Source organism: Cygnus olor, chromosome 6, assembly GCF_009769625.2.
Source record: "Cygnus olor isolate bCygOlo1 chromosome 6, bCygOlo1.pri.v2, whole genome shotgun sequence".
NCBI lineage: Eukaryota > Metazoa > Chordata > Aves > Anseriformes > Anatidae > Cygnus > Cygnus olor.
The window spans coordinates 16,622,450-16,638,160 of NC_049174.1; the positions used below are offsets into that span (position 1 = coordinate 16,622,450).

Below are 15,711 nucleotides of genomic sequence, written 5' to 3' on the forward strand. Positions count from 1 at the left end.
TCCTATCAATAATACAGCTGATCAACTTTTTTCAGTCCTTGCCCAATATTTTTATAGCTCTCAGTCAGATTTACAAATTAATCTTATGAGTACAGAGGTCAGACCAGAGGACTTGAGACAGCTCATGGGGATGGGCAGTATTTTGAGTTTTCAGCTGGTATGATGAAGGGTAAGGGATCTAGAAAGGTGAATTTGAATGTCCTACATCACTAAGATGTCCTTCTGCTCACAGCTGCTGTTCCAGGCCCTTGCATTTCTGATGCTTATGCTCTTGATCACTTTCAGGCTGTCCTTTTAATGTTATTCACACAGTTACAGAAACTAGAAACTTAATGTTTCTTAATGAAGGTTGATAACATTTATGATTCCAGAATGTAACTGTCTGTACCCTAGTTTAGCCTTTTATAGAATAAAAGCATGAAACTTTTCAGCAAGAGAAAAGAAACATCTTTAATGTCCAGAAGAACTGAGACTGCAGTGTTACAGCTCCTACAGCTGAAACACAAGTGCTTGAACTGATGAGTCAATCCGGCTCTCATCTTTCCTTGACTGACCATTGAATTTTACAGGGCAATATTTCCCCACAGAAGAATGACAATCAATAAACAGCTTTAGACAAGGTGAGATTTATCCTCTAGAATAAACATTCCTTGTTGGCATTTCCAAAATTCTAGTTCAAAGTGCCTCAGTCACTATACTTTGAATGTCTCTAGCATCTAGAAATCTCATTAGATAGAACAGAGTTTTTTTTTTAAAAAAAAAAAAAAGCTTGTGAGTTTTAGCAGTGTTTTTTAATAGTCAGTGGAAAACTTGACTTTATAATTCCTGGGTGTTCTTGCATGAAAATACTGCCTGTACAATTACAGTTATAGTGAAGGCTTTTGAAAATATGTATATTTTGTCTGGTCTGTCTCTGATTTCTGAATAAGCCTTGATTATAAAAAACTTAAAAGCAAATGCTGCATTCATATCATCAACATTAATATTCCTTAGCAGCCAGGAGCCCAGTGCAGATGAAGACCTTGTTGTGCCATGGGCTGTTCTAACAAATGGGATAATAGTTTGTATCACAAAATGTTTGCAGCCTAATTGAGGGCTTCTCTCTGATTTAGCAGCTTTGTTATCAGCTGCTAAACAGGTCTCCTTGCTCAAGGTTACTACCTTGTAAGTAGGGGTGGATGTAAATTTTGTACAAGCTCCTCAGCCTTCACAGGTCACACTTGAGTATTGAGTTTTTATTGATGCTGTTAAATCCAGCTAAACCTCTCAGCTAGATCCTACCGTGTACATCCTATCACAATATAATAAGCGATGGAAGAAAGCTGAGGGGGGAGCATGGGGTGTAAAAGGAAGGTTTGGGACATAACGCAGGTCATCTAGTCATTCAGCTTTCTTATGTGTGTATTGCTTATCTCAACAATATTAACGCTGGCAGAAGTAATATTTTTGTTCACGTCTCCTTCCTCATTACTCTTCCCAAACATCACTAAAATGAAATTCCTGGCTGCTCTTCCACAAAAATTCAGGGACAAAGTTTCACCTGACATCTTGATTACTTCCATCTTTGTACCAAGTTCTTGATGAGGCTTGTCTCGATCTCTTCCTTTTTCTACCTAAATGCATTAGCTTCTCTATAGTATGCTTATTGTACCTTTACTCTCTGTTCCAGAGATGTAATGTCCTTCTGCAAAAGGTAGTCCAGTTCTCTAGCATAAGTGAGTAACTTGATATCAATGAGAATATCACCAGAGCAGGTCACTGCATATCTGGGATTGAGGCTGTCTGCTCCAGGATTGCTGTGCCTCAATTCTTCTGTTGTAGACGTCCCAGCAAAAGATAGAAACAGGAAGCTTCAAAAATCCACTTGAAAGAAAATACAGTATAGCAGGAACAAAAAGACCTTGCCTTGATTTGAGTCATTAAAAATAAACTTGCTATCCCAGGAGGCTTACCACAGCTGACAGACTTGTTCTGATTGTGATGGCGAGAGGACCAATGGCGATTTTTTACAGAGAAATTAGAATGTCAGTGTCTCGTGTCATGGGCGGTGAAAAGTTTTCTCATACTGTGTGGTATTGCTGAGGGAGATGACTGCTGTATTTAATGTGGCTGTTGTTCGGGAGAAGCCCATTATGTAGTGAGATGCTTTCAATGTGTGGGTTTGCCCCTTTTATGAAAGCTCATCAAGTGCCTTACGCTCACTGTATGTGCCTGGGCCCAAACTGAAAGGTGATTGTTAGTCTTCATAAATGTAGAACTGAACCTGAACACTTCCTCATTTTACAGAATAAGGACCACAGGTGTGACAAACTTTGTGGACAAATGCAGCGTCCAGAATAAGGATGGAATGTGACTTTCTACGTACCTATGAAAAAGTGTAACTTATTACTCTAGTTTGGGGGGTAAACATAAATTATTCTTGCTATAGAAATTGTAAGCAAGGGAGAAGCTTTTGACAGTGCCCTTTCCTGAGTAAATAACAGATTGTAAGTTACAATTGGATTAAAATGCTCATTGTAGTGAACCTTGTTACTTAAACAAAAACTTTTAGTTAAACATAAATTTGCTCAATTTTTAATCTGACCTCTTTTGTCTTACAGTAATGTATCTATTTTTAAGTGCGCTCAGATAAAACAAATCCCAACTTACTCTTCAGTTTAACTCCTCCTTGAAGATTTCTTTTTTATAAGGCTTACAATTAACTAACGCTATTACTAGCCAAAGCTGCTTTTCAGTTTAGTTGTTCTCTATGTACTCTACAGAATTTGTAGAAAGCAAAACAGAGCAGGGTCTGTGTCTCTTCAGTTACACTAAGCATATCAATATTTCAGTCACAATAACTAATTCTAAATATTAGTTCAGACATTACGAAGAAGTAGTTGGGGAAAAAAAGCTTAATTTATTCATTGGTGAAGCCTACTGTGTGATAATTGCACTGCAGTTCACTTCTGGTGTATAAGTAGCATGCCTTTCTAGGCAGGTTTCTGTACAGTGCAGAACAGTTCAGCCTCTATTGAAGTTGATATCAAAGTGCACAAGAAGCATGCAGAAAGATCACAAGATCAGGCAGGTCTGGGCCCCTGATGTCGTTATTAAAAACCATTCATCACGGGGGTTCTGTTTCTCCTAAGGAAACTGTTAGGCACAAATAATTCAAGGGAATCTCATTGCCTTATCAAAGACTGCATATTAGTAATCTGCTTTTCTTGGAAGCAAAGGCTGTTAATACGCTCTAGAGGCAGAAATAGGTCTAAGGAAGAACAACAGACCCTAATGAAGTTATAGAATTAAAACAGGGAAAAAAGAATGGTATAATAAAACAGAATCAAGAGCTTGGTGTTCTGTGGCAAAAATGTTATATATGAATATCACGGTTGGTATTAATCCCTTATGGTTAAACTGTCTGAAAATTTGTACAAAGGTATAAACTAAACAAATGTGTATATTATGTTGAGTGAGTGCAGATCAACGGTTACTTCTAAATCATGTCAATTCTAAGGTGACTAAATGTTTCTGTAGCATCTACAAAGAACAGATGGAAACAACGATAGAAGCAGATAGAAACACATGTTTCTATAGTATCTGCAATCAGGGAAATAAAAGTAGGAATAAGATTGCCAGGAAAAAGTCTGTCAACTTTTAGTGTCAGTAAAGATATAACGAATTCTCTCCCTCATCTTAATCAAGTTTTATCTTACATCAAGGACTATATGGATTGTTCTTCTACCAGTGGACGCAAATGTACATGAATATTTCATAGCCGATATTGCCTAAACCTTTGGAAACAAAGCTCTTGCTTCCTGTAGAAGAGCTCAGTTTTCTCATGTTAGGGGAGCCAAACTATCTGCAACATGAATGCTAACTTCACCCTGGAGGAACGGAGCTGATGCCTGGAAATGGCAGAAGTTCCCTCCCTGGCTGATGGTTATTGAAGATGATCCTCTCCCATGTGGGCTGGAGATGCTGTTAGCACTACCTCTTCTGAACTTCACAGGCTTCTTTGAGAAACCAATTTGCAGTTTGAGTGGTACGGTTCCAGAGCAGAATGGATTTCTGTATACCACCATGTTTTTAAAGGAAGTTTAGTTCAGTTTCCTTTAGCTTTTGTCAACCTATAATGAAAGTTATTTTCTCTTAAGATTTGAGTCTTGCTCTGAGCCTTTTTTTCTTACTTTAAACGTTATTGTGCTTAAGAAAAACAGACTGTTTAATGGTCAAAAGTACTATAATTTCCCCTTACTCTTCTGGTAAGCATAGAAAGTTGTATGAAGAGATATTTAATACATCTTTTAAACACTTATTTTGTTTGTTTATATGGTAATCTTTCTCCAGTGGCAACTAGCTGTGTGGATCCTGCAGAGGAAATTTAAACTGTAAATCCAAGCAATATGCATAGCCATGTCTTCAGCTACGCTATACACTGAGAAATATACTGGCATGAGGGGGCTTTTTAAAATTGGATGTTCCTATACTTAGATTTCCAGAAAGAACTGAGGTTTTTATTGCATTTCTGTGAAAAAGCATTTTTACCCAATTGTAATATTAGCCATCATAGCAAGCCTTGTCTGTTTTACTAAATTTAAAGTGCAACAGGCAGAGAAGTAGGGCCACCAAGTGTCTCCATCTGCTTGGTGGAGAAATCACAGGCATCTACAAAATACAGATGTGAAATGGCAGCATGGTCTAACATGTAATGCAATCATATATGCACATACTAATCCTAGATATCAGTCTTTGCTGGATGTCGTTCAGTAAGTGTTCCAAAAAGTAGTGGCACTTCATTAAAGTGATGAAATTTATTCATTCTAAAGATGTCATGTTGTTACCCTACATGTATTTTTGTCATTTCTAACTGGTTATAAAGATGGTAGTTTGTCATCCTTGTTTACAATTTACTACATTCTGGAATTCCTACAAGTATTAAAGCATCTGTTTTGTCGCTAAGGCATGAGGCACTACTTCTGATGTTTTAGGGTAAAATGACTTATGTTGGTTGCTCCAAAGCAGTGTGTTAAACCTGAAGTGAGGACTATCTATACACAACTTATTTTTTTAATATATATTTTTTATGTATTAGACTTAGTAGTACTTGCTATTCAGACTCTACATCTAACCCCAAAGCCATTCAGATACTGTACTATACGTGCAATGCTCTGACCCCACATGAAAGAGGAGAGGCAACAAAAAGCATGAACCAGTGCTAGTTTTAATAGATTGGATTGTGCTGAAATTTAATGTCTCATTTTAATGAGAGGCAAGCATTTATTCTCCTTATTAAGGTAGAAATGTGAGACTTTACACAATTGCACTCACAATGCGTTGTACTGATCCTCTTAGAGAGAAATGCTGATTTTTATTTTATATATATATATATATATATTAGTATCTTAACTGAAGAAAAACAGCTAATAGAGGATAAGGTAAAAACACAGATGCAACAGCATAACTTTACTGTATAAGACATTGAGGAAAATAAAGTACTTTGCTACCTGAAGAAAACTCAGATGTATGACATGCACATTAATACTTCCTTATTTTCTTTTGAAGGATCGACGCTTTAATGATGAGATTGACAAACTCACTGGATACAAGACCAAGTCACTCTTATGCATGCCCATAAGAAACAGTGATGGAGAAATTATTGGTGTTGCCCAAGCAATAAATAAGATTCCTGGAGGTGCCCCCTTTTCTGATGATGATGAAAAAGTAAGACTGCCTTTTTCTGTTTTCTATCTTTAATATTAATAGCTTGGCAGGGAGACTCTTCTAGAGGTACTTATTGCAGGTGTTATGAGTATAATCTGTACATCTTCTAGACTTTGTAATTGGGTTGTAATTAGTTAATTTCTCAGATATGATACCACCACAGCATTTTATTGATGTACAATTTTTCTTCCTTTTTGTCCCTATTAAAGGGGAGGGAAGGGCTGATGTTAGTACTTATTCTCTATGTCCAGCTTGTGTCTTGATTTTTTTTTATCATTCCAGGTTACCTGTCTTTACTTAAACCTGCTACTGATCTGTTTTTAACGCTTTCTCAACTCTGGGGGGGAAAAAAGTCAGTAGTCCTAATGTCTTAAGATGTTATTGCAGCTGTAAAGCAGAAAAGCTGACTCTTGTTTCAGGAGACCTGAACTTGGTGTTGTACTACTATCACTTTTTTTCCTGATCTCTTGTTTAAAAATAATGTTGACTTCCATGTTAGCTGAATCACTTAGTATGCGCTGCTAACCTCAGATTAAGCTAGATCTGACACTGAAGAATCACTTTGCATCCCTCTTAAATTAAATCTTAATCATTCCGAATTTTAGCTTCCTTACGTGTCTTGGAGTTTGTTACTTATTTGTGTTTGAAAACACCTATTTGCATGGGTGCCTTTCTTTATCAGCCAGCCCTTCGCTATGTAGCCAGTTTAGTGTAGGTTAAGTTTTTGTAGATGGTATCTTGCTGTGTAGAAACTCTAGTTTCGAAGACCTATCCTCTAGTATACTTAGAAGTTATGAATTAAGTTTAAGGGCTCAGGGAAAATATGTGGTCATTCTGGGATAGTTCAGAAAACTAAGATCTTAAGTTATATTTAGAAGGAAAGACTAAGAACTTTAGTACCTAGGCACTCTATATAGATGTTAATGCAAATACATCCCTATTATAAGAATAATACCTTGTGTGCTTTCTGTCTCAAGTAGTTTCACTTCATAAAGAAATGAAACATGAAGAGGGCAACTGACATAAGGAAGAACTTGTACCTCCAATAAATGAGGTATTAGGTGCTGATTCATAATTAAATTGGTAGAAGTTCTTGCTTTAGGTTCAGATTACTTTTTTGTCATCCTATAACTATTTTATGAAGATCGGGTACACTGAGGAGTTCTAACAGATATAGGGTAGTAGTCCTTGTGTTAATGTTTAAGTGCTTAACATAAAAAGTACAGGTCTTAACATAAAACATACATCTGTTCAATAAACACAGGGGACCGTTCATCTGAAACTTCAGTTTACCACTTCATAAACTTCATGTGGACTTTCCATGAAGTAAACTTTAATAGAAAAACTTGAGTTGACTCTTGAATAAAGTTTGTTAAGAAATTAATTTTTTTAAGCAATAGTTTCTCTTTTTATATAGGTACTCTTTCAGTAGAATATTTGGTGAAAAATTTTAGTAGAACAAATACAATCTTCTGTTTGTAAAGAAAACCACAGCATGTTTATCATCACTGAATATTCACTTTTCTTTTTTGAAAAACTACCTGTAAGAATAAGTTTATAGGGAAAACTATAATAAAGAAAATTCTAAGGTTGCTGACTTAAAATCATCACCTTCTCTTCATGTTCTCCATGGGATTAAATGCCTGTAGCATTTACTAAAACTTTAATGGAGATCATACATTTACCCTGTTGTTATCACAGAACAGAAAAGGCTTCCAAGTGCCTAGGAAAGGATAAAGAGGACAGAAAAGGGAAAATAGGTGTTTATAAAGTTAGAACTGGCGAGTAAAGGGAGCTCAAGTATCAGAATAGAGGGAACAGCAAGGATGGAATTTAAAGGTAGGGAAAACAGAAAATGGTGCTGGTGAATGCAGAGAGCAAGGAGGGGAAAATTAATTTTTTTTTAAAAAAAAAAAAAAAGACTAGGGAAAAGTAAGGTAGGTCAGCAAGCTGTGGAGAAACAGAATAGCAATTCCATCTGACCAGGAAAGAGAAATAGAGTATCTTTCAAGCTTGTAATGGGAAACTACACACTTCTGTTTATATTAACATTGTATTGAATCTTATTTTTGTAGAAGTGTAGGTAGAGGCAGACTTGGCCCCTGAAAGCTTCTTATGTCGATTCAAAAACAGTTAATACACTAACAAGGTCTCTCTGTCAAGTATTTTGTATGTGTTGACATTTCCATGCTATGACGAAAAGAGGTGTTATGTAATACCTGTTGGAAAGGAAAATCCTACCTTACTGGTTCATCTAAGTAGATGATCCTTAGAATCAAGATTGTATGATGTTAATGAAAAGCATTGTAAAGCTAAACTAACAGTTTATGAAATTTTAAATAGCTTGTGAAATATTACACAAATCAAACTTGTTTTCCATAGAACATATGTTAATTATATTTTAAGTACTTCTTGAAGTTGCTATTACATCTCTATTTTTTACCTGTTATATCTACAGAGATAAATTTAGGGCACAGTCCAGAGCCATTTAATAGTTGTTGGAAACAAAGGTTTGGTGAGAATAGTCATACAAAGATTCATATTCTTAATGTCTGTTAATAGCATCTGGTTTGTGTAGCGGGAATAATTCAAAATTGATTGTCTTTTTTGAAATTTCATTACATGAAGGAACTTTTTTGCAGTCCTGGTGGGAAAATCCTTGCCAAGTGAAATATTAAGTGTGTACACTAAAGTTGAGAGAGTAGAGGACTAATGATTATTTTATACCTCCTATTAGTTATCAGATTTCTTCCAACAGAAACAGTTATGAGCAAATTTCTTTATATTACTTAGCAAGCATGTGCTATGTTAAATAATCTATCAAGTGGAGATCTTCAAGCAGTTATTCTTAGCAATACCTACTTACATGTGAAGAGCCAGCTTGCTTGCTGTGTACCCTCATATGCTTTTGGTGTTTTTCCTAAATCTTTCATTGTTATATTGTGATCTGTTGTGCTCATGAGCTGTCTGTTAACTTCTTGTTAAGCTTCAGATTCTCATTGACCTAGCTGTTTGAATTGGAGGTGAAAGATTAGACTTGTAGATAGTTTATCATATTCTTATTTAAAGCACATTCAACAAATAAAAGGAGTGAAGTATAAGTTAGGCAAAGGGCAAGAATGCATGTGGTATGACAGACTAATAATTCAGACAACTCACTCCCCAGTTATTCTGAGGTATTATGTATGAGCTTTAAAAATATTTTGTTAAAGCCAAGTAACTGGGGTTACCATTGACACAAATATTAATATTTTAAAACTGAAAAATTATAAGGGCAATATTAATTGCAGTATGTGTATTTGACATCCTACTTTGGTTAATACTTTATTCTAACTATGTATTGAGTAAACAAGGAAGAAATTCAGTTCTGTCTCTGGCAGTATCAACTATTGTGGTACTGTGTTAAAGGTAACTTCTCTTACATGAGAATTTTTCCTGTGAAGATAACTCTTCCTGTTTCTGCAAAGTGTCTCTGTAATTGATGGTGCATAGTACAAATAACTTCAAAAATAACTGTCAATTTTATGTTGCTACTTCAGACATCTGAAAAGACCCTGTACGTTTAAAATATTTGCTTTTGAGTTGCTTTTGATTCTTGAAAATATTGATGTGGAATATTGATGTATTAACATACAAATCTGGCAGTGCATGCTACAATAGGTAGTCAAATGCAAATTAAAGAAATGAGACCCTCTCTAAATATACCCTTTATATAGGCACAAGGTATACTAATAAAGTGCAGAAAAAAGTATCTTGTTCAAAGTGTTGCTTTTATGTTCTATACATATCTTTGGTAATACATTTGATTATCATATGTTCAACAAGCAAAACTGTAAATGTGCGTTGTGTATTACATAAACATGTTTATGTAAATATTTGATTATAGTTCAGAGCTGGTGGTGTCTGCTTCCATTCACTGACTACTAGCAGTATGCAAAATCAGCAAGTTTTCCATACCTTGATTGCATCTTTATTCTTGACTAGTCACTTATACCATTGTTATAATTAGAAAACAGTGCATTAAAACTCTTCAAGAATATATATTAAATGAGCTCTCACATGTAGAGTTTATGGAAAAATAAATGAGAATGTAAATGCTATTGTGCCCCATAACAGATTTCAGATTTAATGAGGCTCAGCAGTCTGTGCTGTTCTTTTTAAACCTGTGCTTTTAAGCTTCTTCCCTCCCTGTTAAGAGGGAAGAACACATGGTAGAAATGCATGTTTTATCTCTAGGAAGCCAAAGGAGGCACTTCCAGGAGAATGTCTTGCAGGATGAGCACTTTGATGATGATATCAGCAAAGGTGTTTGTAAGGAAAGGGGGCAAGTGAAAACTAGGAGGAAAAAAAATGGGAAATCTCTTCCAGAACAATGAAAGGAAAGATCTGCCTGGGTGCTAAGGTGATTCATGCAAAAAAGTCTGATAACTTAGCTAGCAAATGAAAGAAGCCCAGCTTTATATTGATATTATAATATCTGACAAGTAGCATGCATCAGTTAGAAAATGAAAAAATAATAAACTACCCCTACTCTCCCTACCCCTGAGCCATCTCAAACAAATCTCACTATCAAATAAGTATGTCTTCTGTTTGAAGTGTATTTCTATACTCAGTATTATGTGAAGCAATTAAAATAATTTGTTGTTGTTTGTTTTTTACAAAGCTACAAGACTATTGTATAATGAAATGTCACTTGGGGGCACTAGTGTCTTGAGTCAATAGGAAACAAAGAATTATGTTTTCAATTAGAATTAAGTAGATACAAGCATCACTTCATGTATTCTTTTTAGTTATTTTCTGGAAGTTAAGAGCAAATAAAATATTTAAGATTTGAGGAGTTTTTAATGCTCCCAAGCTGTAACCAAGTTTGTATTTTGCAATATGTAGAATGGTAGAGTATTAGATTTCAAAGCTTTTGTAGTTTTGTTTTTCATGGCAAACTTTCAGGGTTTTTTATATCTCTGGCCACAGCGTTAATAACATAGCACTACGAAGTTAATTTCCTGCGTGTAATGATTGGTTTCCAATTGCCAAATAAACTCTTCTCCCTTTTGGTATAAGGGACACTCCAGCCATTTCCTTGTTTAAGAACAAAACTAGACCTGACAGGCATTGGCATGAGAGAAATTGCTGTCTCTCCATGAGTTTTGCCTCCCTAGTGTCAGTGGCTTGATTAACCAGACTGATGTAGAGATTTCTACTTTGAGATAGACAGTAATAGAATAGAAGCTGTTGCCTTATTACATTATGTTATGTAACTGGTAACTCTTCAAAAAAAAAAGATATATTTTTATGTATATTTTACAAATGGGGATACCTGTTCATCTGCATATAGGAAGATTGGAGAGAAAAAAAAAAAAAAAAACCTTGAAAAGAACTGTGCAGCCTGTGTGTGTTCCCAGTGCTGTCCTGAAGAGTCATTAAGTATTTGTGCTGTTTGCTGGTGAGTCATACTTGTTCCAGGACTGGTGAGAAACTCGACCTAGCAAGATCTTGACAGTCTGTGGTTTAGATTATTGTGTGCCCTTTAGAGCCCTCTGAGATGTGGTGCCAAAACAAATCTAATCCTCCATCAGAGGTTTAACAAGCAGCAGCTCCACCATCCCTTAAACTGGTGTCCTTGTTCTCTCTGGCTCTGGCATCCTCCTAGCGTGAAAGAAATGAATCAACTGCAGGGAGATTACCCAGGGGCAGCCAGTCTGAATTAAATCCTGCTTGACTTAATGAAAGACAGTAGTTTGAATGCAGCGAGATCCTTCCTAGGAGGGAGAAGACCAACTAGATTGGTTGTCTGTGCTCTGTGGGTAGTTTTCTGAAGAGCTATATAACCAAACTCCAGGATTCAGTTAGTGAACTTTGTGGTTTGGGGGGCCTTGAAGATACCGTTCTTGCATGCTCTGCCATTTCTAGTTCTTACATTCCTAATAACAGCCCAGTGAGTCTAAATAGCCCAATTTAATGTGCTGTTCTTGGTTAGTATTGGCTAAGGCCAAAATATATTCTATGCTGGGGTTACTATAATGATGAGTGACTTGCAGAAATTTTGCTCTACCTGCTAATTTGCCTTCTGTGAATTTTTACATGATGGGCTTAAAGTCATGCTGGGAGGTAGTTATCTGTAAGTCAGTTAGGACTGCTTCTTTACCTTATGGAAGTAATCAACTGTAAATAAAAATGTCAGGAGAGGGAGTGGTTCAGAGCAGGCTGACATCTGACTTGTGAAAATGGTGCATCCAGCTCTGAATATGAAGAATATAACCTAAAAATTATTTTGAATGCACTAGAAAGGAATGTAAAACATATTGGCTAAAGAATCTTTTTGCATGTTTTGTACATTCAGTATGTGATGATTTTGGCCTTGAATGCTCCTGCTAACCTCTGTCTTGGTTCTCTGATAAATCTGCATGGCAGTGAGACTCCAGAGTCTATTATTTAAAATTGGCATAATTCTCAAAGGCATCACGTGGACTCTATCTCATTGCATGATATGAATTTGCTGAAAGAAGGCAGAAAATAACAAAGACATTTGAAGGATGAAGGTGCTGGAGCGCTACAACTATCTGGGAAAACTCTAATGGTCTATTAGGCACGGTTCTTGAAAGTACTTTCTACACAAATCTAAATTAAAATAAATCACAGTAACTGAATTCTCTTGCTGAGGGAGTTTAAAACAATTTGTCACTAAAATATTGATTTTTATCAGGGCAGCTTCACATCACTGGTTTGCAACCAACAGCACCAAGTGACTGCAGTGACTTATTTGAATGGACTTCTTTGTCTTGTATACATTGCCATACCTTCAGGTTAATGGAGAATGCTTAGTTTTCTTCTTAATAATAATAATAAAAAAAAAACTAAATGTGCTTTAACTTATGTCTCAATATCTTTGTTTTGAGACTGGCAGTTAATATTTGAATTGGACATCATCTCTGAGGAAGGAAGGAAACACTTAAGACGTGTTACTGATATTTTAGTGAAATATTTAATTTCCAGTTCTAAATGTGTATCCATATGCTTGGGCTACTTTGCTGTATGTGTTTATGGTGTGTAGTACACTAAATCCTTAATACCTGTTAGAGACCTTTAGGTGCTATCATCAAGCAAATGTGCTGTCAAATTTGGCTTCAGGAAGGATTTTTCCACAGAATAGCTCGGTGAAGCTTGTTTTGCTCCATAGTGAGAGTGGGGAAGGTTTCTAGATTCTCCCTGCAATTGCCACCAGGAATCTGAACCTGTTGGCTTTTCCTGTATTTTCTGTGCCTGTATCTTAATACAGAGACTTGGACAAATAAGTACTTTTTTATCCCCTGTAAACCTAGACTGTGATTTGGCTAACGTGTTTGTAGCATTTGATTTGGAGGCTGACTCAAAGCTCAAACTAAATAGAAGAATTTCTGCTGACTTCATGGGCTTTTTAAACAGACTTTGAACATCTGCTTTAGGAGTATGTCACTAAATGCATACCCTCAAGTTTGTTCTATGAAGCTTAAATTCATTTATGTCAGAGCACTAATGAACCAAGCTGAAGATCAGTTTTGGCTTCTGTGTCCTTCCATGATCCAAACAGACTCCAAAAGGCTAAACACAATTTGTGGTAGACTGCTGTTGATTAAACAAATCAAACATCTTTATTCGCTAGATGCAAAGATGACTGCTTAATTGATTTCATGAACATTCATTTGAAAGGCAGAAAAGTGGAGAGATTATGCTTAAAGGTCAGCATCTCCCTAAAGTTAAGCTCCCCCTCCGAAGTTGTTTTGTCAGCTGTCCAGAGTCTAAAGATGTCTCTGAATTTAAAAATATATATATCAGATTTAGAAATGGTTGTCACTCCTGGAAACTGAGCCACACAGAGAGCTGTAAGACAGAATGTTTTGACATTGACATGTGTTTCTTTCTACATTGGACCTCAGCTCTACAAGAACTGTGCCAAACATAAAGATAGTACAGGAACTGCTGATTTTCTTTGTTGGAAGTTATATGCAGGTTATGTTAAATCCATCCAGTGGACATGTTGGTTCATCTTCAGATCTCTTTTAGAACAATTGTTTCAAGCTGATTAGAGAACTACCAAGGCAGTGTTGTACTGCTTATGTTAACAGCATTCACAACTTTGTAAGGACTGAAGATCAAGTATTTCTTTAAAATGCAGAGCTGTGGAGAGCCCCGAGCCACCTACAGGCTGGTGGTGGTAGTAGGCAGCATCGTATGGCCTGGTCTAAGGTTCTTTTCCTTATTCTGTTTGGCAGGTTGTGGAAGCAGCCTAGCTGATTTCCTAGAAAATCAGCACTTTTCTTCAGATGACATTAAATATTTGAGTCTACTGCCACATTTAATAATATAAACAGATTATTGCTTTTATTCATTATTAGGTCAGCATAGGTCACTTGATCAAAAATAACAGTTGCAAAGATTTTGATTCACCATGTCCCTGTTTGGCAAAACTTCAGAGGATTTATGAGGATAAAAGATCTATCAGAGACATTACATTTCTTTAGTTATGAAATATTCAGTTGTACCTTGGTTCTAAATCATACTAAGATATTTGGGTCTTCCTGTAGATTCTGAAGCATAAACTTGCCCTGGAGCTTGTGCCGTTTCCCCTTTCTTTGATACTTGCAGGGGATTGCAGCAGGCATGGAGAAAGGGGCCCAGATTTCCTGTGAAGTCTGTTTACAAGTGGAAGACTAGTAATGTAACTAAATGCAGTGACTATAGACTTTTTCCTTACCTTTGTATATCCGTACTGCACTCTTCAAGTGAGTGGCGGAATGGCTTAACATTTTTAACAGCAAGCCCCAAAGCCAAGAGTTGTGTGGTTCTGATGGTAACCTTCAGACACTTCAGTAACCAGGAAGTGTAATGTTTTAGTTATTGTATTTACAGACTATTACTTTCGCCTTTCTTAATAAATAGTATACTAATAGAATTTTAACTGATAAAATGTCTTCAATGCCAAAGCAACAATAATACAAGGCGTCAGGTTAGAATTTAGCCTGATTCATCCACCAGCCTGCCACCAAACAGTGTGAGAGCTATGGTTTGTGTTATAGTATAACTCCTAGATACTTCCTACTTAATGAATTGACTAGAAGCAGGTTTTTTTTGTGTGGCTTTTTTATACTCCCCCCTGCCCAAAAAAAGTCACATTACCAAAGGGATAAGATTTTCACCTTCAGCTGTCTTCTTTCTGGCTGGCAAAACTCCCTTAAACCTGCTAAATTATTTTTGATCAAGTAACTCATCAGAAAAACCTTGTTTGCTTGAAGTTGAACTTGTGTTGGGACACAGTTATGGAAGCGTGTAAAAGGGAACCTTTCTGGTCTGTGGCTGGTACATCCTTAATTTCTTACAATTACTTGAGGTGTGCCCTGTGGGCCAAATGGGAGGAACTTGTCCCTGGTGAGGTGCTTTTTCTGAACTTCTGTCGGTCTATTCAGTTCTCCATAATAGCTGTTCTTCACGATAAGTTTAAGGGTTGATATACTTCTAGAAAATAGCATTTCACATCTCCTGTGAATTGCTTATCTTTCCTGAAGCAGAATGAAATGTTCGTACAGCACTTCCTGCCATCAAAAGTATTTCCCCCTGGAATAGTGATGCTGAGCCTGTCTGTAGCTATAGATTACGTGATGAGATATTGAAAACTGCTTAGCAAATCCTTTTGCTAAAAATTAAATCAACCTCTGACCTTCAGCATGTTCTTACAAGCTTCATAAGAAACTGTAATTAAAACAGTATTCTGTCATTCTGGCACTGACTCATGGTATGCCCTTGGGCAAATCACTTAGGCTCTCTTCTGAGACCTAATGCTAAAAATGGCATTAGGTGGTTCCATACTTAATGTCTATCTTTTTTTTCCTTTTTATGAGGTAAGAATACTTAAAATTAAATGATTTTCCCCTTCTCATTAAACTTTGCCGCAACTTTTGAAGTCTTGCTGAATGCTTTTCTTATGCAGTGACAGTAATCTGGATGGATCTGGTTAGAAAACAAAAAAGCAAA

General features: G+C 36.3%; 1 protein-coding gene across 1 annotated transcript in view; it reads left to right on the forward strand.

Moving 5' to 3' along the window:
• The window catches only part of PDE11A (phosphodiesterase 11A), a 131,408-nt gene that overhangs the window by 11,689 nt on the left and 104,008 nt on the right, over positions 1 to 15,711 (forward strand). The window contains 1 exon segment of the mRNA XM_040561928.1: positions 5,548 to 5,706. Within this exon segment, the coding sequence (XP_040417862.1) occupies positions 5,548 to 5,706 (159 nt within the window).